Here is a 26726-nt window from a genome sequence, read left to right as displayed (position 1 = left end):
TTGATATTCTGAAGTGCTTTATATTTATTATAAAGTATTAATAATTGAGTGTATGGAAAATTATTCTCTATACTAGAGAATAAAATAACAGCTTTTACAAGTTACACTATACAGTACATGAAATGCTGCACATTTTTCCAGCTGCTTGAAACAGTATCTGCTTTACAAGCAAGAAAAGGTAGACTTAGAAGTTTATTATTTATAATACAGTGTGTTAAAAAGCACAAACAAATAACATTCAAAATAAACAAGCTCCCAAAAATCTAAAGAAATCTTTAGATGACATGTACACAGATTATAGTCAAGTTTCAATATAAACATTATTGTTCCCCCAAGATGCTCCGCTTTACTGGATTGCTGGAACATGATGACAATTGAAGGTGCAAGAAAAGCACCTCCCAAGCCACAAAAGCACTGGATAGGCAGATTAGCAATTTCCTGAAGTGTTCTCCACAGTCTTTGGGCTCTACTATTTCTTACAGGCATATACTGTGGCAACACAAGAGAGATGGGCTCCAATTACAAGCACTGTCAATTGCAATCCAGTTATCTGGGGAGCTGCTAGAGCGATTCAAGGCACTCTTCCCAGTGCTGCCAGCCTACAGAACCCCCTGTGCAGGACATAGCATTTTAAGAGACAATCAGGCTGGGCTAAAGCATGTTCTTGAAGGACATGGAATGAACAATTCAAGACAAACTCCTCCAGAATGTCAGTTCAAAGTTCATTCATACTTCACAGGCACACCAGCTTAAGAGAAACATTCATGTATATGCAGGTAACACTTTAAAGCATTCTGCTCCAATGTGTTTAGTTGCTTTATGGTTAAAGTGGTGTAACATATCAGCAGCTTTGAAAATAGTGTTCATGGGGCACGTTGAACCTAATCTCACAGTTCAGATTTTAAGCCTACTTCACAGTTTAACAGTTGTCTCCTTCGCTTTTCCTTCTCATTGAGAGGCAGTGTCCACAATGAATGATCTTTCATAACTGTTCCAACTTACAACATAAACCAGAAGGCCAACACCCCCCACAGAAAATGTACTCACAGTAACACTGTTCGCTCTGATGCATATGGTATAGACACTAAATTCTAAACTTCTCCCAAAATATAAAATACCTTCCAGATCAAAAAGATTTAAAGATATTGCACTGTTGTATTTTACTTTTGCCTCCCAACCGCATTCCAAGTATTTACGAAACTGTAAACAAGTCATTTTATACAGTACTGTACACCTGCATTCCAAGAAACTGGAATTCAGTGACACCTTCGTTAGAGATACAGTAGCCTAAGCACAGTGTAAGTTCTGTCCAGCTGCCCTCTTCAAACAGTAACCAACAGGCCACTCCTCCCACATTCACACCTTCAGCTTCCTCTTCTGCTCAAAGTATGCATCAAATCTGGATAACGCGTATTCCTGGAGAAATAAGAAACATTCAGTACTCAATACAATAAACAGATAACTGCTCTTATTTGGGAGGGGGAAGCATAATGAAGGTATTAACTGTGCTACCTTCCCAATCCATCATCTCAACACATTAATTAGTTCTCTTTGGGAAGGATAATCTCCCTCAGAGGTGTTCTGGCTTCTTAAAACTTCCCCCCAATCTTATTTCAATTCTACCACTATAAGATGCTGCCAGCATGTCAGAAGAAAAATCCAAAACTAAAAAGGACAGCTCCTGCAATATCTCCTGCAGGATATTCAGAATACCTGAAAGTTATATCACTTTATCATACACTAAGCATGTATCAAGAGTTAGACTGATCTGTTTCTCAAGTATAACAAGCTACCCGGCATTGATATTGTTAGATACTGAACTTCAACATGTCTTTACATGTGGCACTTTGACTACTCAGTTTCCAAATTCACACTTACTGCATGCTACCATATACTGGAGGGATGGAACACCATCCAGAGGGACCTTGACACACTCGTGAAGTGGGCTGATGCCAACCTTATGAAGTTTAACCACAAGTGCAAGGTCCTACACCTGGGTCGGAGCAACCCCAGGCACAGCTACAGGTTGGGCAGAGAAGAGATTCAGAGCAGCCCTGCAGAGAAGGACTTGGGGGTGTTGGTCGGTGAGAAACTGAATAAGAGCCAGCAGTGTGCGCTCACAGCCCGGAAAGCCAACTGTATCCTGGGCTGCATCAAAAGGAGTGTGACCAGCAGGTTGAAGGAGGTGATCCTGCCCCTCTGCTCTGCTCTCGTGAGACCTCACTTGGAGTATTGTGTGCAGTTCTGGTGTCCTCAACATAAAAAGGACATGGAACTGCTGGAACAAGTCCAGGGGAGGGCCACAAGGATGATCAAGGGACTGTAGCACCTCCTGTATGAAGATAGGCTGAGAAAGTTGGGGCTGTTCAGCCTGGAAAAAAGAGACCTCATAGCAGCCTTCCAGTATCTGAAGGGGGCCTACAGGGATGCTGGGGAGGGACTCTTCATTAGGGACTGTAGTGATAGGACAAAGGGTAACAGTTTAAGACTTACCTGTTAAACAGGGGAAGTTTAGATTGAATATAAGAAGGAAGTTCTTTACGGTAAAGGTGGTGAGGCACTTAAATGGGCTACCCAGGGAGGCTGTTAATGCTCCATCCCTGGTGGTGTTGAGGGCCAGGTTGGACAGAGCTTTGGGTGACATGGTTTAGTGCAAGGCATTGTTCCAACCCCCCATGGCACAAACTAGCAAGAAATTTGTTGCTAAACTTTTTACTGCACTTAGAAGATACCAGCTGCAGTGAGATATCATTTCTTTTACTTTCTGATAATGTACCGCAGGTTACTTAATAGAGAATACATTTTTACTTACATGAAACTGATTAAGTAACTTACCAGATAACCAAACTCAATGGATGAGATCTTTGCTTGTATAATAGACCAGAGACCCCAAAAGAAGTGTGACGCAAGGGCAAACCTGAAATTGCAAGGCTATGTTTATTGAAATACTCAACTAAGTCACACCACCTTATTTCAATATCCTTCTAGAATGGTATTCCCTAGTTTGGAGATGTCCACATCTTTTCTTTAGGTATGACATTATAAAAATAATTCCATTAGCTTCCCCATGGTATTTTGCTTACTCCACTCAGTGTTTATCACATATCTAAAGGTTACAAAGGACTTTACCACATATAAATCACTTATAACCTCTCTTGGCTGAAGTTTCTTGACCCAGAGATATAAAAGAACAAGTATCACAATGGAATTTTCAAGATACAGTTGTGAAAGACAAGTTACCTGTTAACTTCTGTCAGCACTTCTTCTTCTAGTTTGGACTTCTCTTCATTGCTCAGATTTTCAAAGCCATCATGGAATGCAGACAGGTAACTGGAGATAAAATGAAGCTGGAAGGCAAGTAAACAACTGTGTAACAACTTAGTCTCAAGACATGCTTTTTTCAGAAAGAGGCAGGCTTTTTAATAAGTTGTCTTTTTTTTTTCCCAACATCAACAGTTCTGGAGTTATCTTTAAGATTAATGGTGGCTCTACCAATTACTTGAAAGTCTGGTTTAAGTCATAACAGTAGGACAACAGATGACATTTTGCTACTGCCAATTGATTTCACAGCTGCAGTCTGGACTTTCTGTGGTAGACAACTACATGACACATAGCAAACATTATATCATGAATAGCTATTACGAAGTTTCTACAACTTTCAAAGCAAAGAGTCAGGATTAGAGAGTGTTGTATTTAAGGAAGTCATGGATGACAGGTCTTGGGACAGAGTAAGTCCAAAACAGAATTAGAAGAGAGTTGAAGAATGCAGACATTGGCATTTTATTAATTACGTCTTATGTGCCTACCTGCTGCTTCTTTGAAGGATATTTAAGAAAACTAGCTTTGAAGAATGGGTACTTCTCATATGTGTAATCATACATCCATTCACAGAAGTGATTTCCTATGTCAAAGCCTCTGAAAAAGAGGTAAAAGACCAAGTACCTTAGTATTTGCATACTAGCAATCTGTTTTAATCAAGCCTAAAAGCAGAAGGCTACTTAGAACGTACTGCAGTTTTGCTAAACAAGGTAGAAAATTTATGACAAGAACACAACTTTTTTTGTAGAGTATTAAAATCAATAAAGATGGGCAATTAAGAATGAAAGCTACAAGCTACGTGAAAATAATAGACTATATTACTAATTTTTATACCAATGGAAACAGTTTTGCAGGCAAAAAGGTCATACTCCAAGTATTTAACATATCCCACTTTCACATTACTGGAATTCAGGGTTCCATTATGTTCCAGCTACGTTAATGTTTAGTGATCCAAATGACTCCACATTTAGATCAACTTTAAACACAGGTTCTAGATGACTGAGGCAGGAACAGAAAGCACTGTGTGTAGCCATGTAGTGAAAAACCTAGGACTACTTTTGTGCACAGATGATAAAGCCATCTGAAAGGGACGAAGATAAAAAAATTGCAAACCCGCTCTACATACATATGTACATACACAATCTACCATTTCTCTTATACCCCCACTAGAAAGGAATTGACATGCAAGCAAGAAATCATTTATGCATAAACAAACAAGCCCTCTAGCCTGGACAAATAAGGAGCTCCAACAGCTTTGACTGTGCTGTATGCCTATACTCAAAACCATCAGGACCAGAGCTGTTTTACCTAGTTATATAGTTTGCTGTCCACCGCTAATAGAGCAGAGCACAATTCACTAGAATAGACAGAAGAAGCAGCACTTGCTCTCATTGTAGCATGTAAAAAGCAACACACCTTCCTGCTGAATAGAAAATAAAGTGATTTACCGGTAATTATAGCTGCTGTATTCAAAGTCAATGAGCATCAGCTTTTGGTTTTCTGAATTCTCTCTGCCTTCCAGAAGCAAAATATTACCTGAAAATTTTAAGGTAATACAGCATATTCAATGAAGTCCCAGGAAAACAGAGGAAAAATCAATACTGTATCTTAAGAAATATTGTTCAGATAATCCCAGCTATCATTTATATCCTGCACAGAAGAATGACAGAAAAAGCCAAGTTGCACTAACTGTATACCAGCTCATTGAAAGTTGAGATATATACCATAAACCTTGTAAAGCTGACAGCAAGTAAGTTTTCTTCTGTGCAGGCAGAGGTAGATCTGTTCTCCCAAGAGTCCTGCTTCTTCAGCATTTAGTTGGCAGCTAACTTGGATAACACTGTCAGCGTTAGTAGCCCTTGCTGAACTCTTTCTTTCCACAGCTTGAGATATAAACTATGCGGATCTGTCATACCTGCATAGCACTATCACTGGTCACACTACACTTGGAAGGGGAACTGCTTCTCAGCAGCCTGAAAGCCACAGACTCCTTTCTAGAATAGCAGCCACTTTGCTATTCTAGTATATGGCACAACCAGTACTTACAGAAAAGCTCATCTTTTCCTTCGTAACAGGGAGACTGTTTTCCCTGTCTTTCAATTCAGTTCGTCACTTGCTCATAATTCATATGAAAGACATCAAGTTTGTCAACTAGTAAATAAATCATAGGAATTTCAATTTCTGCAATAGTTTGTCTCCTCTCCACAGGTACATCCGTTCTTTATGCCATACCTTCAGAGCAATAGAATGAATACAATATTTTCCCCACACACACCCTTGCCTTGGAAACTTAGGTTACAAAGCTTGCACCAGCACTACCATGCTCTAACTCCTGATACCACACCTTGCCACATCAGCACTGAGACCTCAAACCTCACTACCAAGCTGGCTCTTCAGACCTCAGATCAGTGGCTTTTTCCCCTTGTGCTGCCTATTCTCCAGGGCAATCCTTTTTCAGGCCGATTCTTCAGCCTTAGCTAACAAGGCTGGGACTCCTGAGAAAAAAAACAGCCTTCCATATGGTCCTCATATAGCATTCTTCCAGCCCAGCTCAGCTTACCCACTGTAGAGGTGGCAGGGAGCACAAACACAGCATATCCAGTACCTTTAGTCTGCCTCCTTTTCATCTCTTTAGAGAAAAGCCTGAAAATTTGTTATTCCCTCCATGACTTGCAGAGGCAGAGTGCACTAAAAAGAGGTGGATAAAGTTTTCCTAACACTTCTTACCAGTACAAGCTGAGAACTACTGAGTCCAACTACTCTAGTCTCTCATTTTCACCATTCATTGTATTTTTTTCAGTATCTTTTTTAAGGCCTGAAGTATATCCTGCCCTGATCAGGTAATATTACAGACAGCTATGAAAAGTACAGTTTTAACAGACAACATGCAAGGCTCCCATCATCAACTCACAGGTACAAACAGCATGTATACATGCTTGGCTAATCCATTTACGATACTAGACATTCTCTTAATTAGCATGAAGGGTTGCTGAAAGCCAATGGACTTTGCAACTGTTGCACACTAGGAGAGCACACACAGGCTGCCGCTTCAGGTCATCTTACAGGATAGTACCTGAACAACGACTACCTCTCAGCAAGCAAACAAGTGACCAGAAAGGCTTAAGACTTCATCACTTAAGGTCATGAAATACTAGCAGCTTACCTTCTTGACAGTCATTATGGCAGAATACAACTGGTGATGAAGTAGCTTCAAGCATAGCCCTAGAAAACAGCAATATAGGATCTTGTAACAAATTACTAAGTTCAGGTTCACTTTTAAATAAAGAATTTGCTGTAAGAATCTGAAGTGCTGCACATTTCTAGCAATACCCTATTATCTCAATTAGGAGCCCAAGATCAGGACAACAAAGTTGGACTTCACTAACTAGCAAGTCAGATCAGCAATTTGATCATATCAGTTTGTGGTCATATGAGAATCACCTTGGTTACAGAACCAAAACCAAGCCCCAGCTTGTAAAGTAAAATTAATATAGGGTATTATATTGTATAATGTGCTTGAAAAAGTATACAAATTCATGGTAAAACTTGTTTACCCCTACCTTCCAATTTGCACAAATAAGCTTACCTTAGATTTTTCATTTCCTGGGGGAGATTGTAACTGAGGAGCTTGTTCAGTTTTCTAGTTCTGGATTCTCTGGTGAATTTAATCCTCAGCACTTGATTTAGGTATCTGTTAAAAACAGACACAACAGTACAGCATTTGTGACCATAAGTATATTGCTTATTAATCTTCTTATACTAAGATAAAAACCAAAAAGTTAAAAAGATACTAAAGAAAATGTTACTCTTCTTCAAGATAGTTTAAGTTTCTCAAGTAACTATGACGCAATTTCTGGGTACAGCGAGAGCTTGTGGTCCCAGGCATTCAGGAAAAATAATCTGCTGATCAAAATTAAAACAGTTTGCTTTTTTCTATACTTTAAAATATCGCATAACTTACTTTTCCATTGTTCCAAAAAGCCACTTAGGTTCTTTATTAAATGGCATATTCATGCCGTGAAATCTAGCCATCTTCTCAGCTATTTCAGCAGATATGTCAGGTAAGCTTAGTTCTTCAGTACTTAGTTTCCTGCTCTGTAATAAAATAGAGTATTCTTTAAATGTAGCTAATTACAAAAGTGTCATTAATTACAAACACTAGCATTAGTCTCTATAAAGTATAGTATGAATATACTAGTATAGTATGATATACTAGGAAAGTACTCTAGCAAGACACTTTTTTCATCCCAAATGAGCTTATAAAATTGCTGTCTTTGGGAAAGCTGAGGCAGCCACCCTAGCTTACTTACAACTTGGTCAATTCTCTTCTCAATTATGGCCTGAACAATATCACATCTCACACTAAAGATATCTTCAAAGCAGATTGGGTATAAATATATAAGAGTATCAAATGCTGTTACTGGAAAGTGCTATTCCATAGCTTCCAATGCTATGTTTGGTATCTAACAGGTTCTTTTACCTTCATTTATTAGTCCCTGCTACAGCTGAAGAATTTTTAGATAACTCTCCCTGGCAAGAGCTATAATTGGGCTCTCCAACACCCGGTATAAACTGTATCAAATTACCACTAGCAATTACTACAGGCTGCCAAGTATTCCATTCCCACATCCCAGCTTTTCTGGGCAGTCCAGAGGCCTTCTTGTCATGATCAATTAAAACAGCTAACAGAAACCCATTAACTAATCATGAACAGGACTTACAGGAATGAATTCCTCCAGTCGCCCTTGTGGAAAGATTCCATACAGCTTTGGACCAAGGGCTCTCTCTGCAAGAATGGCAAACATAACACTTTCCAGAACCATGGCTTCTGCCCCCTGCAAATAAAACAACACATTTTTTTAAAGTTAAAGCATTAATTGATGCTTACACAGAAATGTTCTTAGGTGCGCACAGTAGCTAAACTGCTACAAAGCAAGAAATTTTAGTGTTAGCTTTAAAAAGCAGACTCAGTATTTTGCTAACCGAAGTTTCTTTACTAATAACAGCTCTTAGTTAGCATGGAAGCAATACAAATATTTGGCTTTCAATTTTAAAGCCAGGGAGGAAAATCTATTACTTAACAGGTACTGTTGGTGGGCCAAGTCAAAGGAAAGCTATGCAAAACACAGAACACCCTCTCCCTAACCTGTGGGAACTCTGCAAATTCATTTCCTGAAGGAGCTTATCCTACTGAAGCACAGCAGAGGAGCTATAAATATTACCCTTGGCTATTTTAACACACTTGGGAACACTACCTCACAAAAGGACATTTTGACTATGCAAGTGAATGAAGTGAACAAGTACCCAATTTTTCATTTAGAAGAATGACTTAGGGTTTGTTTGTGGTTCAGCACATTTACTGTTGGCTGTTCTTTTTTAAGACAACATAATTTAAACTCCTGCTAAGGAGCAACTGTGTGTGAATAAACATTCTTCCTTTGCAATCTCCAAACATACCTCAAGTTCCAATAACTTTTCTTCAAGGTTTTCCTTATACCAATAAACTCAGTCCATAACAGACACAAGCAGGTATCTTTTTAATATTAACGTTTTAAAATTAATAGAAATATTAAATATGTCTCAAAAATACAGTTAAAATCATTGAAGTATAGCCTTCTTGATGGGTAAGGTCTGCTATAAACACAGAAGCCACAGTATAAATCACTACTTCTAGCAATTACGTTAACTGGAATCCAGCTGTACTCAAATCCTAGATGTCTGCTAAGCTTCTGCCTACTTTTGAGCAACTCATCTCAAAGTCTGACCCATGACACTTAAGCTTAAGAGCACAAAGTTAAAGTCCTCAGGTATTTCAGACTACAAAGCCTTCTGCATTACAGTAGTCATTACAGTCTCATACAGTGAATAATTCCTTCCATACAAGTTCCACCCTTGAGTACACTCCATGCAGCTCTGTTGATAAGTTATTTTTATTACTGGCCCACACATTATTGTGGCGCCTTCAAGAAGTTGTAGACTTTAATATGAAAGTGTAGAAAAGACTCATGTAATTATATTCTGAGGCATTAACTCCAATAAAGAGTCATCAAGAATATCAATTGGGAATTTAAGGCAATCTGCACATGAAGGTATTGCCTCCATGTCCTCCAATGTTTTCCCTGCAACTCCAAAGCAGAACTAATGAGCCAAAGATACATACTTTTAATCATTTCATATGCCCTCACCACCACAGATCTGAAATTTTCACTTCAGTCCTGAAGCCCACTGCCAAGAACCAAAAAGCAAATTAGATACAGGTTATTGAGTGTCTACTCCTTTATTAGTCAGTATTGAATTTGCCTGTGCCTGGTACAACACCAGGTGTTATAAAAGTCTGATTACAGCAGTTCTGTGGGCTGATCCCATTAAGATATCAGTTCCTTGGTTTTGCATCTTACTGAGAATCAACTCATGATACTTGGATAACATCAATTGCTAAAGAAATGTTCTTCATTAAGTCCCCTAATGCAGCAGAAACAACAACCAATTAATTTCCAATTACTCTGCAGTGCACTTATGGATTATTTCTGACATGATTAAAAATTTAGAGCCTTCAGATAATCCACAACCACATGATTGCAAGTTTGTAAACTTCTCTGTCAGTGTTAACAAGGGTGGCTGCTTCTCTCCATGAAAGATTTGCTTCAAGGTTTAAAAGTACAGGCAAGTATTACCTAAAAGCAGCAGTGTAAGAATATTCAAGTTTGAATTCTCTGATGCTGGGCAATTGAAAGACAAAAGTTTAGAGCATCAAAAGAACTTTCTCTAGCAGAATGGTCACTTCAGAACAGGTCCAGTGAGAGCTCTGGAAAAATACCATCTATGTATCTCAGGCACAAAGACTTCTCCTTCGTAACACTTGCTAGACCTTTTCCACTTCATATACTACTGTCAGGTTAGAGTTGTGGAAATAAACTCCTAAAGGACATTAGAAATTTCTACAGACTACTTCATATGGACATCGAACAAATCTAGGTAACTCTTCAGTTAAATGCTCACCTGATTACCTTTTTAAAGGATCAAGCATTGTAACTAAGTAGATCATGTATCTCAATGCCTTCAAATACCTTGCAATATGCTTATACTGTGAAGACAACAATCTATTGTGTTAAGCTCTGAAGCTTTCAATTTTCAGTTTCAAACAGATGTAACCATGAACACTGGTATTTAAAACAAGCTTCTGGAGAAGATTTGACCACTCACACTTTTAAATGAATTCTTGGAGTCAAATGTTGCATTTCAAACCTAAGAACTATAAATACTCTTTACAAGACTATTCCAATATGCAACCCCCATTCAGGCAAGGAGAAATTAAAAAAAAAAAATCTTTCTACACTTCAGCTGGAATTGAAGCTTCTTTATTCTTGCTTTGACAAAAAGCTCACTGCAAAATACACCATTTTAAGGAAAATTACCCCTACCTATAGCAAAATCAAGGTAAAACAAAGATAGCATCTCTTAAAAGACCTTATGAGGTGAGAGAAGACTACCCTATCTCTAGTCACAGTTGTCAAACACCAGGCAGCTCAGAACAGCTACAATGCTTCTGCTAGTGAACCAGAACATTTTGGGATTACCCAGAGGTTTTTCTTGTCTCCAAAGAATGACACTGACTCTTCTGATCAAACCCACCTACGATTTTTACCTAGACTTAAGAAACTCAGTAAATGTACCCTGACAGGAGTTTTTGAGTACCCTGATCCAAGAGCGAAGTTCCAGTACTATGAGATTAATAGTAGAAAACAATAACCTGCCAGCAATGAATCAGTATTTTCCGGCAACACACACAGAGTTCTAAGTTCAATGCTTTGCTTCCTGCACTGCAAAGTGTCTGGGAGCTGCTGGCATCAGGAAGGGACTTGTTTAGATTTTTGTTTTCTTTTATAACTTCAGGAACTGTTTTTGTGTTTTTGTTGTTTGTTTTTTTTACTGAATTGGGGCAAGAGAGAAAAATCAAGCCATCTCAATTTTTAACCGCTGAAGAAAACTGAGGAATCAGATCAGTACATTTTTCAGTTCAGTCTTTGTTCAACTGACTGAAGCTGTTCCAGTAGGCTAAAGTTCAACAAAGCTTCTAAAGTTGGCATTCAACAACAAGAATTTTAAAACCAGTTTCAACTTCCTAAGGAAAAAAAAAAAGCTTGACTGTTTCAGATGGCATTCCCAGAAGGCACAAAAATACAAGGGGAGAAAACCAGCACTTAACTAAAATGTACTTCTCCCTAATCACTGCCAAAACCATTACAGAGCTGAAAAATGACAGTACATAAGCAAAGAATTTGGCTAATGTGCTGCAATATTATCCCTTACTGGAAAAAATACTTCTATGGTAAAAATCTAAGTTATCAAATTCTGTTCAGATGGTTTTATGAAAAATTACACTCAACTACACTTTATGCTGCATGAGCAGAAATAGTTCCAAATACTTTAAAGTTTGCAGAACACAGATGACCCATGTACAGTTCTAATCAGAAACACTTCATGATCTAGAGAAGTTCTCCCTCTCCCAGCTATACATACTTTCTCCAGAAGAGTTCATCAATGTATTTTAAAATATGGATTAGGTAAAGCACAGTACTGATCCTTCTCTACTAAAGAAAGAGCCTAGCATGATACATAACAGTATTAACACCAGTGTTCACAATGCTGAGAAACCATTTAGGGTAGAATTGAGGGGGTGTTTCTTGTTAATGTGGTATGCTTAAGTCTTCCCAAGTTATGTACAGACACTCACATTACAATGCTACTTCTATGAGCAAATCAATTTTGTCATTACTGTTTACAGTTTCTAGGTACAGCCCAGATACCAGGTGGAATAACTACTGGTTTAGAACAAGTAGGATCACCACATTCCTGTCATCTATGAAATTCCATGAAATAAGTCAAATTAATTACTCACTTGAAAGTCATTTTCCTTCTGAGACTCTACAGACTCTCCTTTATTACAGGACCTCTATGAATGAGAAAAAGCAAACACAATGAGAAGATGAAATTTAACATGATTAACCTGCAACCACCAGAACAAAGGGAGGTGAAGTGCCAGCTACAATTAACTAGATGTTGCAACACTGTCTTGATCTGTGTCAGCTACAGCACTAGTATTTATCTGACCTCTAATCACCATACTATTCCAACATTCTAAAATCTTTCAAAAGGATGTGCCAGAGATTAAGCCACTCCTGTAAATAGCCTGACAGCAGATTTTTCAGACTTTTTTTACTGTTTCCCAGTATTTCCAAACAAGATTTCAATGTATCATAAGCTTAGAGGAACTTTTAATTAAGAAAATTAAGTACCTCTGCATGACACCTGGGATGATACTCTTCTTGCATCTAAAGCACTTAAGAGACACATTACAGAGACTACATAGAAGCCTTAGGACTATTAGACAGGGCATGTTATGAAGCTTGCAAACTACTTTATTACTCGATTTTCCAAATTCCTTTGACCAGTATTTCCTTATTTACAGTATGCTATCTAGACTATCTGTACAATGTACTACTGGCCATATAAATCCAAGATTTTTCTTCAAATGAATGCCCATGTAAGCTAAAGATGTCTCAGTAGAAACTGCAGTATATTAAGTTCAGTGAATTCCATGCATAATGTACTGTGCTAGGATTGTTAAAAATCATTACAAAGCAGTTTCAGAGTATCAAACCATACCCTCAGCAACTGAGCCCTCAATGGCACATGCTTTTAATAGAGCTGCACATTTAAAATTCAAGATGTAATAAGCCCCTTGTCCTTTAAAGGGACTGAAGGCAAGGAGAAGAGAAAGCAAATATTTGCTTAGAATTAGTGACAGTTTGTGGCTGCTATTTATGTTGCAATTCCACTGTTGACTTTAAACCAGACTAGCTTTAAAGCCCCATAAAGGTAGCCTGCATCTCCACCTTCTGAGCAAAACATTTTATTTATAGAACCGGGTGCATACCTTTCTGTTCCAAAGCTCTAAGAGGTCCAAAAAAAGGGTGGAAATATGAACTTAATGGAATACAGTTAAGCAACACCAGCTGCCTTAAGTACAATACAACAAGCTAATGATTTACACAAGCTATACAGTTACAGTATTTCAGATGCATAGAAGAAGTATAGTTATGAATCGATGGTCTTTCAGCATGTACTTCCCATTCCACTAGGATAGTAAGTTTAACACAAGACAATATGAAAACTATTAGCTTGTATTCCTTTCAAGGAAATTAATAAAGTCAAAACATTCACTAAAGCTAAATGCGTAACTACTCAATAGTATTAAAGTGATTTACAGAAGGCTTCTCTGAACAAGCATGTCCTACACATCAATACCACTCTTGCATCTTACAGATTTTTCTTGAACAGTCAGAAAGTTACTCACCATCCAGGAGTCTTTCCTGATTTATGGTGCTCTCAGAACGGTTCAGTTCATCAGAAGTTAAGCAGATAAGGCTTTCCCCTAGAACCTGAACTGGCATCCACTTTGCAGAAGTCATACTGTATAAAGAGCTCACCAGTTCTACAAGTCCACCTCAAATTACTGTTGGAGATCACCTAATGGCATCTACCATGCCATTAGAAAGACAGTTAAGGATGTGTACTGCAGAGTCTTCAGAAAAGGAGACTTCTGCGGCATCCCTTCCTCTTTTCTGTTCCCTCAGCATGGAGCATTAGTGTCCAGAGGAGAATGAAAACAAAGTCGTTTGTAAATAACTTGCAAATATGAATGGCAGCTTGGAGAGGATCAGTATTCAGAAATGGCCATGTACTCAGCCTAGAATTAGGAAAGCCTTCGGTACATGTGGTCAAGGAGAAGTAAGCAGGATGCAATTTTATTTAACTGAAGTTTAAAAGTTTAACTGATACTGAAGTGGTAGAAAGGACTGTTTTCTGGATGCATGATTACCTACGAAAAATTAGTTCAAAGTGAAACATACCATGAGGTATGTGATCTACATATTTAGCTCATGTTCTTGGCTACACCAACAAAAACTTGAGTTTTTATACAAGAACTAATAGCTCACTCCAACCTTACTCAAATTCTGGGAGCTATTTACTTCAACAGCAATGAGGAGATTTGAATTACTCAAATATGAGAATGATTTAATAACTGCTGAAGGTTTTAAATCACTCTATGGAAATATTAACTTAAAATGGACATGTTCTACATCTTTAAGATTTCTTCAGTGTTTGTTCAGTACTTTCATTGTGGGAAGGTTTATTCTCAAAGCAGACCAAGAAAGATCACTACAGTTGTAGTAAGGAAGGACAGCTATTTGTGCAGACAACAGAAGTTGTTATATAGTCTATTATGTGATCATGTAAATTGATTTTAAGGGAGGAAGCTTCAGGTAAAAGATGAAAGTCCTAGAAGTTGAGACACTGCACATTTCCTGATGTGTGAGCAGATGACCAGACTTTTTATATATCTGGAAGTTTGACACACAAAATCAAGTTCCTAATTTTCTCCCTAATGCCCAACATGTATTGCTTATAGCTGAAAAATGAGCTCCTAATCAAATATCTCAAGTGATGCTTGGCAGGAGAACTCTGTATACAGGAGGAGCTTCCTTTTTTTTTTTTTCTAAATAACACTTAGCTCTGCCCACAAATTTGAATCCTACATTATAGCTCCATTTTCTGAGTTTACTCAGCTTTGGTAGTTTTCAATACTTCAAAATACTGAAATACTTTCATATAGGCAAATCCATAGGAATTCACATCAGAAGGAATTATAACACATTACAAAGAACTGCCTGAGAGGTCAAAGACAACCTATGGAGGAGAAACTTTTCCTATTTCTAGAAGCTGTTGGAAGACGTGGATTTGAAGTTCCGAGAATGCGAACACAGTTTTAGATTCAGCAATAACTATTTCTGTTTCTAAGAATCTGATGTTGATCACTGATCCCTGCCAGACCTGAAGGAACCGATACCAATTTGATGAAGTCCTAGAATCATCCAGTATGTGAAGAATAATCCACAGTTCAAGTCCTAAAAAAGCCACAAAGACACCGCTAATCCTCTTCATTGCAAGTTATCATTCTCTTATGAGGGAGCAGAGGAAAGGAAGGGGTAGTACTTTGATATTTTGTTATTGCTGTAAACATTCAGATGGACGACAGTAGCTGGTGCTACTTAAGCCTTCTTTTTAAACAATGAAATCCAGTACTAAAGAAAATGAAAGCTGTAGAGAATGCTCCAACTTCAGAGATCTCATACTATACCGTGAATCGTGTCTGTCACCTGGAAACCAGAGTGCTCTAGGCACGATCGCATGGGCAAGCCTGCAGCAGAGAACACATGCATATACAACTAAAGTGGTACATTACCCCCAGAATACCCTTAACGCCACCCAACACAAATATATCCCCGTAAGAGGTGCTTGGTTTCTGTCAAGCTGTCTGCCAGTGCCAGGGATTTGTAGTTACTCCATGCTACAAACAAACATGGACACCAACAACCACAGAAGACGTTGATAATTACAGAATTACAGTTACACAGCAGTCTGCATTTTATTTAGTTACAAAAAAAAAAAAAATAAAAGGCAGCAAGGCAGGTATGGAAGATTAACCACAGAACTGTGGCAACCATTTATATTTATTTTGCATCTGCTCACATAGAAATTGAGGGACCAGAAAGGAACACTAGGTATACTGGTTTGGTTTCCCTCATTTATACACAAGATTGTTTTGTCTGTTGCAAAGTAACAGAGCCCCAATGAATCAGAGTTAAAGGTTCTTTTGACGTGTAAAACAATGGGAATCAATCCCCAAGTTACCTTTTGATAGGTGAACCTCAAAGAAATTCACCTTAATTTGAGGGGGTTTTGGTTTGTTCGGGTTTTTTTCTTTTGCTGATGCTATCCTTATGTTGAAATCCTACCAGCATTTCTAAGATGTTGGAAGTTTTTGTCATTCTGAATTTAAGTAGAAAGACTACAATGATCTGCATATGAAATCCAATCTTAAAAGTCTGGACATTAGAGGGCATACTGTTGGAGAACATTTTGTTTTCAGTTTAACACTGATAATGCCAACAGTCAAAGACACTTTGTCTTGAGGAAGTTTTACTTAGATTTACTTTCAGTGTTCCCCTTTAAATTTAACAACTAAGCTGGAGCAAGAATAAGTGAAGCAGAGTAAGACTTTTCCCTTTCTACAATGTAGAACATATCTGCATTGTGCCTCAAACATTTGAGTTTTAATGTGGTTAGTACTTTAACCTGTCACAAGCACAAATACTTGTCTTAAAAAAAAAAAAAATGTTCTGCTCAAGGATATACTCAAGAGAAGTCCTTGATTTTAAAACACCCATGCCAGTGTGACCATTCATAATAATGGCCAAGCCAACTCAGTTCACCTCCCTCCAACACCCCCCGAAACAGTCATGCACACAAAAAAATTGGCTTAAACATATTAGATATGACAGAGGAAGGCAAAGCCTTCCCTGCGTGGCAGCTTTAGCTAACTGGCATGGTTTATATTGGATGAGTTTCATGTACTGACATTTGTGTCTTCCAAGATTCATAATAAGCAAACTGGGGCTATTTTCAAACTGCAGAAAAGGTTCCTTTAAAAGGTGGCTCAAAGAATTATGGTGCCAGTATCATTCATTCTTAAGTTAGTATCAGGTTTCTATTTTTCACTTGTATTCAAAATTTTAACTTCATCTTGCCTTCTGTATGTACAATTTGGTGCAGATCGCTACAGATCTCTTGCATTTACAGTAAAGAAATAAGAGCTGGTATTATCACTGTTTTTGTGCTCCAATTTCAACAGAAAGTAAAATGGACAAGAGTTAAAACATGCTACAAAGGCTCAAACTAACAAGTTGTAACTACTAATACCCACTGGCAGTTACAATTAAGTAACTGAAAATTACATTGCAATTTAAATATAAGGTCTGAAAACTCAACTTACTTAGGCAGTGTCTCTTAATTTCTATAGGGTTTTAAACTTCAGCAACATTACTAAAAAAAAATAGCAAGCTACTCCCTCCGGACAGGCTTGACCTAAGATTCTGCTTATGCCACCCAGAAATTCATAAGAATCTTAAATGAGGTTTTCAAAATACCCCAATAAAACAGTTTGCTTATATTTTAACTTGCTTTTAAGGTAGAGGGACTGGAAGAGACAAATGTTTGTTGACAAAAATTGTGAACCTCAATGCAATCTGAAAGTTTTACCTTAGGACTTTCTCTGCTTACTTAACCTTTAGAGAACTGCACCAACAAGAGCAGTCATTTCACTGCCACTATGGAAATAAAGGAAGTTAGACATCTCGAAAGATCCTTCAACACCAAGAGTAGAAAGGTTAGAAAGTTATGAACACACTTTCAATTTTCAAACCAAATTAGTTCTGATTTTAGAGCCCCAAATTTTATTTTGATTTCCTCAGTGGACAGGGGCACAGAAAAGGCAAGTTAAAAAAAAAAACACCAAAAAAACCAAAAACAACTCTCAGAAAAAGAGGGCAACAAATTTGAGTCTTTTCCTTTGAAATACAAGGGAAAGGCCACATTACTTCACAGCTCTTGGGCAGCAGTTCTACCACTGGGGGAAGTTTACAGCCCATGCTCCTACTCAAGCCTTCGACATGTAAGTTCACATTACATTAAAGCCACTAACATTTCTAAAAAAAAAAAATCTTCACATCAACGTTAATTGTTACTTAGAATATTGCTATTTAGAGTCATTTAGAAATCAGTTTCTCTGCAGTATTTTTTTCACTTTGCTTTCGGTTTCTCTAAACTAACGAGAAAACTATTTAAGCGTGAATTAAAGAACTTCTACACACTTTTCTTGCTTAACAGATTAACTTTCCCAACACACATATGGTGGTGTAGCCAAGCATTTCATGCTATTTCAAACCACTGAAGTTTGAATATTTATTTTTTTTTCACATATTTCTGGTAAAGTCTGCTGCCATGGGAAAGTTAATAACTCACGTTGTATAATAAACAAACACTATAAAGCCAGTTAAGTGACAGTATTCAATGAGATCTGTTAATAGTCAGTTTGGCCAATGCAGCAGAAGTGGGAAGGATGGGCTGAAATTTCAGGAACAGTCAGTCTCCTGCAGATATCAGATCAGTTTTTCAAATCAAGTGATCAAATACTGAAAAATATCAAATTAATGGTAATAAATCCAGACTGTCCCAAGTCAAATAGAAACAACTGCCAACGTCCAAATGTAATTTTATGAAATTGCGATTTTTCTTAAGGTTAAACACTTTGGATTACTTATTTACTATATAATCAAGTGTCTGGCAGAGATGGGTAACAATATCTGCTGCACAGTTCTATGGTAACAGCCTGTAAGCTTTAGAAGAGATAACCTTATAAAATGTTCTTGATTTAAAACCTTAGAATTTGAAACATATTTGCCAACCACTTCTCCAGGTTTGACAAATTTCTACGCTATCTACATTTTATTAACCAAATGAAAGAAAAGTAACATTAGAAGAGTTCAATAAACATCTGGTTAAGCTTCTATGCCAGCTATGAGGCATGCCACACATTTACAAAAGCATGTTTTGGAATGAGATGGCTGTACGGTATTGATGTGTGTGCTTCATTTTTATTCTAGCACTATAGATCAGATTTTCCAGCAACACAATTACCCATGAGATCTAATAAAATGCTTGAGCACTGTACAAGTTTGACAAAGCCTTCAACTTTAATCTCCAAAATCCATTAAGTGCTACCAAGATTAAAATTAAGTAGTTTAGTCTCTCACAGTCTTGCTAGTTATGCCAAAGTCCTATCCAATGTACAGAAGCAATCTTTAATGACTTTTCTGAAACACCACAGTCCAAGCTTAACACCATAAACAAAACATTACTGGTCAAACCGACAGCAAATGAGCCTTCAGCTGATACACACCAGTCAGGATCTGTATGGAAAGGAGTGCAAGTTCTAGACAATAAAGGAACTACAAAGAAAACTGCTTTAAACTAGCAATCTACCCCACTACAACACATTCCCAAAAGGATAAAGCCACACACACCTGGTGTGTCACAAATGAAGATCTCCAAAAATACTACAGTTAAGCTACAGAAACCCTCCCACTCCCAAAACACTCCACATACTCACCATCTGCAGGATTGCACCATATAAGCGCAGGAGAACTTTCCGTGGTTCATCTGCAACCGTCTCAATAGTATCAGGTAGTGAGCACTGAAACAGCATGTTGCTGAGGCCACCTCTATAAAGAGAAAGGCAAGTTATCAGCTAACTTGGATGAGCATACATGTTTGATTTTCTAAAAACTGGAGGCACACTAATAATCCTTTCAATACTATTACCTGACCTACTCTAATACGAGAAACAATTATCCAACAGTACCAATAACTCATGACAATACAAGGCCTCAATACAAAAAAATAATCAGAAGCTTCTTTTTCTTAATGTATAGTTCACTATCAAGACCTATTGATCCAAATTACAGCCCAAGCCATGAAAAAAAATATATAGGCAACTAAGGTAATATGTAGGCTTCTACTAATTATTTTCAGGACTTCTAGGAAGTGATGCTGGGAGTCTTATCAGGTATAGCTGGTTACACAACCAACCAAGGCAACAGCAGAATAAACTTTAAACCCATGCGGTGAGTATAAGCCACTAAATTTAAATTAAGAACTTGGTATCCAGCTATCACCTGGATGGCTGCTACAAAGGTTATCTATGAAGATTTAACCTGAATACCTGTGCTACAGCATCACTGATAAAAGTCTTATTTACACTGTTATCCTTAACGACTCATTTTCAATTTTGAAATTCACAATTAAAGCAGTTCTTTAAATAAATTGCTTATGTATTTGACAAATCTGAAGTCAGCCTCAGAATCTTACCAGGTAAGATGCAAGCTTCAGTCATTCAGGGGTTATACAACCATCCTGACTTATCATACAATCAGTTTTACAACAGTGTTCTTAGAGCAAAAAGTAACAGCACTTTTTTTCCTACAGGTTTATAAAGCTAGATAGATACCAGGTGAGATAAGCTATGTTTCTTGATTTCTAGCAGTCTGCTAAGAACCAGTGTACTCAGTCCACATTTTCTTCACTACATTGTCTTTCTGCACCTTCTTATCAAGGTGTTCATTAACAAGTTTTCAGATTTCCCTTCTGCAATACATTTTCCCCTATTACTTCTTCCTCTCTTAAGAGGACAAAGTACCAACAGGTCTCATGTACTTGCAGAACAGAAATGCAAATCAGCTCTACTGAAGAAAAACACCAAAACCCAAAAAACTTGTCTGTCACATCACAAAAGGAAGAACTTTCAAGATCAGATACAATCCAAATACAGTAGCTAGCAATAAAAGGGATGAGGAACGGAGATTTTAAAAGCAAGTAATTTTACTTGTAGCAAGCTAAATAACTCAATGCAGTAACTCTAGAGTAGTATCAAAAATACCTGTCATGTTGTGATTTCCTTCACAAAGTAGTGAAGTTTTTCACAATACCCTAAACATAAGTATTTAATATTGCCTTGCAGTAAGCTTTGATTCATGAATCCATGGCAAATCCAAAATGGAGCATCTAAAACGTTCTTAGTCATGACACTCCTCTCAATGCTTTTTCAAGTATTTTTTCTGGGTTCTCTTACAATGCAGTGGGGAAGCAGTAAAGATTCTCTGGAGGAAAAGGCAACCAAGAAGTAGACAACCTTTATTTACCAGGAGACAACACAGAAAAGGAGTACTGGCCTACAAATCCAAAGCCAACAACTGAGAAGGAAAAAAAAGAAATAAATCTCAGGAAAATAGGGCACACCAGCCATGGCACACATGCTCAGTAAAGACTGAAGAGAACCAGGTGGCTTGGCAGGCATCCAAAAAAGGATGTTTAGAGACAAGAGATATGAAGTAACTTTGAACCATGGAAGTGAACAGGTAGAAAAACCAGACAGATGGAAAAGATATGAAGTGAAAAGCAAAGCCAGACTATTCAGATGCAATCAGAACAACGGTTAGTTATACCAGCTATATTTCTGTTTTCATTTAAACTGTGCTAGACACTTTTTTTGAAAACTGTTCCCTATCTTTTCTAAACCCCTGATATGCTTTAGCTCTTCTATTTAAGTATTGATATGTTTAAACACATTGAAATTCACTTTACAAAAAAAACTGGAAGAGGGCAAAATCCTGTAAAATTGTTATTTAAACACATGCTCAGCCTACATGCAGTGCATGAAAGCCCAGAAACTCTCTTTTTATACCTCTCCAGCCAAACAGGAGTAGTTTACTGAGGCTGAACTCCATTAAACAGAAGTTTCAGTTTTATGCACTGAAGACTTAAAAAGGTACTAGTTAAGTAAATCCATATGGGTGTCTAATAAAAGGTATAGTTCTGAAAGGTCAGCAGATTCAGCAGTCTGCTTAAGGGTCAATAGGGCAAATATCACTCATACAGATAAAGCTAGTAGTAAGTCTACTGCTACAAATTACTTAAAGAGAAGTCCTTACAAAAGGGTCACCTACTTTCAAAGCCTCTATAGCTTTCCCCAAAGCACAGACACAGTAGTTAGGTGTGCCTTCTTACACTTGCATTCTCAATAGATTCAAATCTATTTCTTTGCTCTCAAAGAATAAGGACTAGACCCCTTCATCCTATGATGGCAAGTACCTAACAGCTGCTGAAGAACATGATTTGCAATAATGCAGAAAAAATAAATCGCAATATTGACAGACACTGGAGAATGCAGAGTGCTTGCCTTCTGTGAAACTAGATCAGCAAAACAATATGATGCATTCTACATATATCAAAATGGCAAGAAGACTTTTGCCAAAGTAAACGCAACTGCCAGCTAGCACGGTTTTACACATTCTCAAGTTTCAGCCCATCCTCTATTCTCCCAGTCCAGAAACCATCAAGCCATTCTGAAGTGGTGTCTCAGAGGAAAAGTTTCAAAAAATGCAAGAATATCTGTGCTAAACCTTAAAGCTTTAGAAAATCAGTACCAAAGTCAGAAGTACACACTAGTAAGTATGAAAACAATTTAGATAGTCAGATTACAGACATACTCTCAGACTTGCCTAGGAACATATTGGTCTCCTAAAAATTCTTCCCCTTCATAAACTTATTATGATCATGTCAAGTGAGAAGAAATAATATAAAAACACAATCTGTACTGACTTTTAATCAGTTGCTCTTTTTTTGTTAAGGCTTTGAAATTACATTTAGAAATGAGCATGCTGGATTTTCATTTTACTTTTACATATCAGCACTTTACCAACAGTTTATTTTCTCTTAGCTAACTGGGAGCAGACTTCCTTGTGTTTCAAGTGTCAACAAAAGTAGAAACACTAGGAAAGCAAACTAGAAACTCAAGGGAAGACGCTTACAGCCATATTCTTTGAAACTGTATGTGAATTCTACACTTAATCAGGTAGAATGATCAAGCACTCAGATGCTGGATAAGCAGTCTGTAAAAACAGAAGTCTGAGCTAACACTGGTTTAACTAGCATACAGGACTATTTAATTCCACAAAGAAGGCAAGGCTGTCAAACACACTACACAGGGCTTCCAGAACATCCCCAATTTACATATTTCTGCTGCCAACGTGCTGAGTCACAAGTACTTGTTACTATATATATAAAAAGATGACTCACATCACCGATACACCGCATGTACCTGCTAACTTCTGAATTTCAGCACCGTCAGGACCGTGCCAAAAGCCACCCCAAAAGGCACTGTTATTCCCAGGAGGCAGTTCCGCACTCGGTGCAGCAGTTTTTACCGGCTCCATCACTATTACCGTCAAGGTCCCTCCCCCGGCTCAGGGCGGAGGCGCTGCCGTCGCGCTGCAGCACCAGGCACCTTGCACGAACAACCCCCGCAGGGCGGGTGGATGGAGTGTGTTGGGGAGGGTGTGTTTTGACGTAACGAACCCAGAGCCTTTTACCTCCCCCTGGGCGAGACTCCCCGCACCGAGGCGGCGGATCCAGGTGGCCTCGCCCTACCGCACCAAGAACGAACGCTGGAGGCGGATGTGCAGCCGCCCCCCCCGCGGGAGCCAGCCTGCTCCGCTCCGCCCAGAGAAGTGAATTTAGAAGGATTTCAATTAAAACAAAAAAAAAAGAAACAGGAGACCCGTATCTCCCGCACCTCCTACCTCAGGAAGCGGCTCGGACTCAGGCCCCGCCCCCTCCCCACAGGGACCGGCCCCGCCCCCCTCCGTCCACAGCGCTGACCTGATGGGGTTGATGCGCAGCTGCTCCTCCCGCAGCCCCCGCCAGGCCCCCGGCAGGAACTCCTTACACCACAGATACGCCTTGCGCCGCGTCCGGGGGTCGAGCGGCGGCTCCTCTTCAGGCAGCGGCAGCGCTGAAGGCGGGGGCGTGGCACCCCCACCCCTGCCCGCCGCTACGGGGTCTTTCCGCTCGGGGTCGGCATGAGCCAGCGGCGAGGAGGGCTGCCCGGCGGCGGGCAGGACGACGGCCCCCCCGCCGGAGCTGCAGCCCAGGAGGAGCCCAAGCGGGGAAGGGTCGTTCTCGCCGTTACAGAACTTAGTTTTCATAGCGTGAGGCGGGCTGGCGAGGAGGCGACGGCAACGGGGAGCGGGCGCAGCGGCCGTTGGGGCGAAGAGCGGATGGGCGACAGAGCGCGACAGCTCACGCGCTCTATCGCTCCCACACCTCGCGTGCTTCCTTCTGCCGGCAGCACCAGCAGTGAGTGAGCAGCGCGCTCGCCCCCGGCCCCCCCTTTTATAGGCAGCCCGGCACGCGGGCCCGCTCGCCTCACGCCCTGATTGGATAGCGGCGTTCGGCTGCAGCCTGGAGCGGAGGTGGATTGGTTCTTTGGGGGGGGGGGGGAGGGAGGAAGAGGGGGAAGCTGCGAGCGAGCGCGAGAAGGGTGAGCGCGCGCCTTCCCCCGGCTCCCCGGGCGCCTGGTGATTGGCGCGCGAGGGAGCACGAGGCGCCAGCTCGCTCGCGTCGTCGCGACCACCCCTGGGACGGGAGGGGCGGGCAACGGAGCACGGCGATTGGCCGATCCCCGGTTGCCCCGGCGACCGGCGCGCGCAGCTCGGGGTCGGAGCGGGCGGGGGGAGGGAGTGCACCGCAAGGTGACCCCTCCCCTCCGCTTCCCACGGCGGTGGCTGCGGGGCGCGTTAGATCCCGTTAGATCCCGGGGGGTCCCGCTTCCCCTTCCCGCCGGGCTAAGCACTGCGCCCGCTGCTGAGGGCTCGGCCCCCCACCTGCCGCTCGGTCCGGCGGCTCAAGCCTGCTGAGGATGTAACTGGGGAGGTCCGAGCCAGAGCGCTGCCGCTACCGGTGTGTGGGGCTGAGGCAGAGGGGAGCGCTGAGGGCAGAGGGAGGGAGCTGGCAGCAGCCGGAGCAGCCTTCGCTGCGTCTTTGGTGATGCGGTGTTAAACCGAGGCGGTACACCCCCAGGGCTGGCTGTGCTCTGTAGCGTGCTGCTGTCGTTCACCCCCGTGGCTTGCCACAAAAACGTAGGAAATGTCTGTGCTGCACAGAGTGGATTACAGCAACCAGCAGTATGTTTATTTAAGGCTGCTTCTTACGGAAAGTTACTGAGTTTCTTAGTTCTCATGTGTGAGGGCTGATTCATGCCTACGTAGTAAACTGGTGTCTCCTGGCTCAGGAGGAAATCACACTGAACAGAAAGGTAAGCTACACGAAGCTCAGAAGAAAATGGTATCTGTACAGAAAGGTAAGCTACAAGGAGAAAAATAACCTCCACATGCAGTGTGGGTTTCTTTGTTGGTTTTGGCAGTGGAAAGATCTTCTCCTGTTACGGGAGACGTCAGCGCCTGCCTTAAGGTCCTTGAAAGCACATGAGGAGTGTCAGAGCGGTGATGTCACAGCCAGCTGGAAGGAGCCACAGCTTTCCTTGCCCTCCTGCAGCCAGCGGGGGTGAGAATGGTGCCTGGTATGTTATATTGCCTCGTCATAAATGAGCAATAAAGAAAAATCACCTTTAAGCTTTGAACTACCTTTGTGACTTTTTTTCTTCCTTTGGCTGTTCTCCCTTGATAGTCTTCTACTGTATATATGAGAACCTTGTGGGCTTTTTTAATAATAGCTGCCATTATTGTAGTGATCATTGAAACTGGGGACTGCGGAGCTGCGAGGGACTTCCTAGTATGTTCCTTCCCTCATCCCAAACTATTTCACCGCAAGGGCAGCTCCCACATTTTGTCTGCACACTGCACTTCGGCACTTCAGTGCGCTTTGAGTACTGGAAAACACCCAAATTGCCCAAGGATTTACAAAGAAGGGACAAGAAAGCTCCGGAACTGGCTTCAGAACTGCTTTGTGCTGGCAAAGCAGCTTCAGCACAACCAAAACTGTCATGGCTGAGTTATACCAGACCCTACTTTAGAGGAAGTTGCATGAGTTGGGCACGCCAAACTGGAACAGAAGAGACACTGTTTCTGTGTCTCCCGTTTGTGCCTCAGCTCTTCATTTATGAAATAAAATCCCTTAACCTGAGCACAGATTAGGATACTGGAGAGGGGAACTGCAGTGGCTGCTGGAGATGGCAACACAGGGTGATGAAGAAGCCTTTTCTTTTGCGGGTCCCTGATGAAGTACCTGACAGTATCACTGGTCTTGAATAACAAAAAAACCCCAAACAGTTCTGCAGACGGAAAGCCCATTCTGCAACAAGTGCTGAAGTCTCTTCATGTGGGAAGAAGTGGTGAAAATACCAGAAAAATTTGGCTTTCTAACTGGCCCTTCTGTTTCTGAGTGCTCAAGCTTCACACTACTTTGTCATAGCATGAATAACAGGATCTTTTTTTCCTACTTTGAGTTATTTGACTGATTTTCTTCTAAATTGCTAATAGTGTGGGAAGGCAGAAAATTCAGAGAAATAAAAGATTTGGTTTTCCTGGATAGAGAGAACTCTATCTACTTTTATAGATAGAAAACTCCCAACTTGTTGGTACTGATACATTTTACTGACATAGTTTCATACCAAGTCATAAGCTCTGCTTCAAAACCTCAAATAATCTCTTTCAAAGCCTCAGAGAATAGAAGGAGATAGGAAAATTATGGCTCTATCTGTTTTATATCCTTTTGATTACAACACACCCTTTCTTAAGTGTCAGTCTAGTTTGGGCTTCAGTCCCGTAATGACTTCCGTTTTGATAAGTATCCTGTGTCTGTATGAAGCCCATGCCCATATTTCCTTTGACATTTGTTCTGCTCATTATATCATTTATTTTTTTATACCTTATTAGTAATTAGTAACTCATTATAATTTATTGTAGAATTTACAGAAAGGGTGTAACTCACTTGGAAATCGTTTAGAATGCTTTACAACAGACATGGCCTATCTTCTAGGGAGCCACAAGCACATACAGTGCAGTGAAGGCGAGAACAAAGCACTCAGGATAGAACTCACACAGAAATAAAGCTAAGTAATCATAAGGGCTTGCAAGTTTAGTTGATATGAA

At 40.0% G+C, this 26726-nt stretch overlaps 1 protein-coding gene across 2 annotated transcripts; it reads right to left on the bottom strand.

Moving 5' to 3' along the window:
- Positions 1 to 23956, bottom strand: LOC133226641 (choline kinase alpha-like). 2 transcript variants are annotated; one of them, XM_061380411.1, is made up of 12 exons: positions 23497 to 23955; positions 19391 to 19502; positions 12218 to 12271; positions 8040 to 8153; positions 7280 to 7413; positions 6905 to 7009; positions 6482 to 6540; positions 4767 to 4854; positions 3807 to 3915; positions 3241 to 3347; positions 2836 to 2917; positions 1 to 1416 (listed from the first exon to the last, which is right to left on the bottom strand). In XM_061380411.1, the coding sequence occupies exons 1-12, from the start codon at positions 23820 to 23822 to the stop codon at positions 1357 to 1359; spliced, it is 1350 nt and encodes a 449-aa protein (XP_061236395.1). In that variant the 5' UTR covers positions 23823 to 23955; the 3' UTR covers positions 1 to 1356. The 2 variants fall into 2 exon arrangements, with proteins under 2 accessions (XP_061236395.1, XP_061236396.1); XM_061380412.1 differs by lacking the exon at positions 12218 to 12271 and having other exon boundaries at positions 23497 to 23956.
- Between the last annotated feature and the right edge of the window lie 2770 nt (positions 23957 to 26726).

Source organism: Neopsephotus bourkii, unplaced genomic scaffold, assembly GCF_033783945.1.
Source record: "Neopsephotus bourkii isolate Nb327-2 ecotype Australia unplaced genomic scaffold, CSIRO-AGI_Nbou_v1 NB_1792, whole genome shotgun sequence".
NCBI classification, from domain to species: domain Eukaryota; kingdom Metazoa; phylum Chordata; class Aves; order Psittaciformes; family Psittacidae; genus Neopsephotus; species Neopsephotus bourkii.
This window is presented reverse-complemented; position numbering and strand designations above follow the sequence as displayed.

Bases quoted from the DNA above. Each gene is read 5' to 3' on its own strand.
- LOC133226641 (XM_061380411.1), bottom strand. From the start codon at position 23,822: ATGAAAACTAAGTTCTGTAACGGCGAGAACGACCCTTCCCCGCTTGGG. The intron at 8,154-12,217 runs GTGAGTAATTAA...TTTTATTTGCAG, and splicing joins AGAAGGAAAATGACTTTCAA to GGGGCAGAAGCCATGGTTCT. The intron at 7,010-7,279 runs GTAAGTTATGCG...TGTTTTTAACAG, and splicing joins CTTTTTGGAACAATGGAAAA to ATACCTAAATCAAGTGCTGA.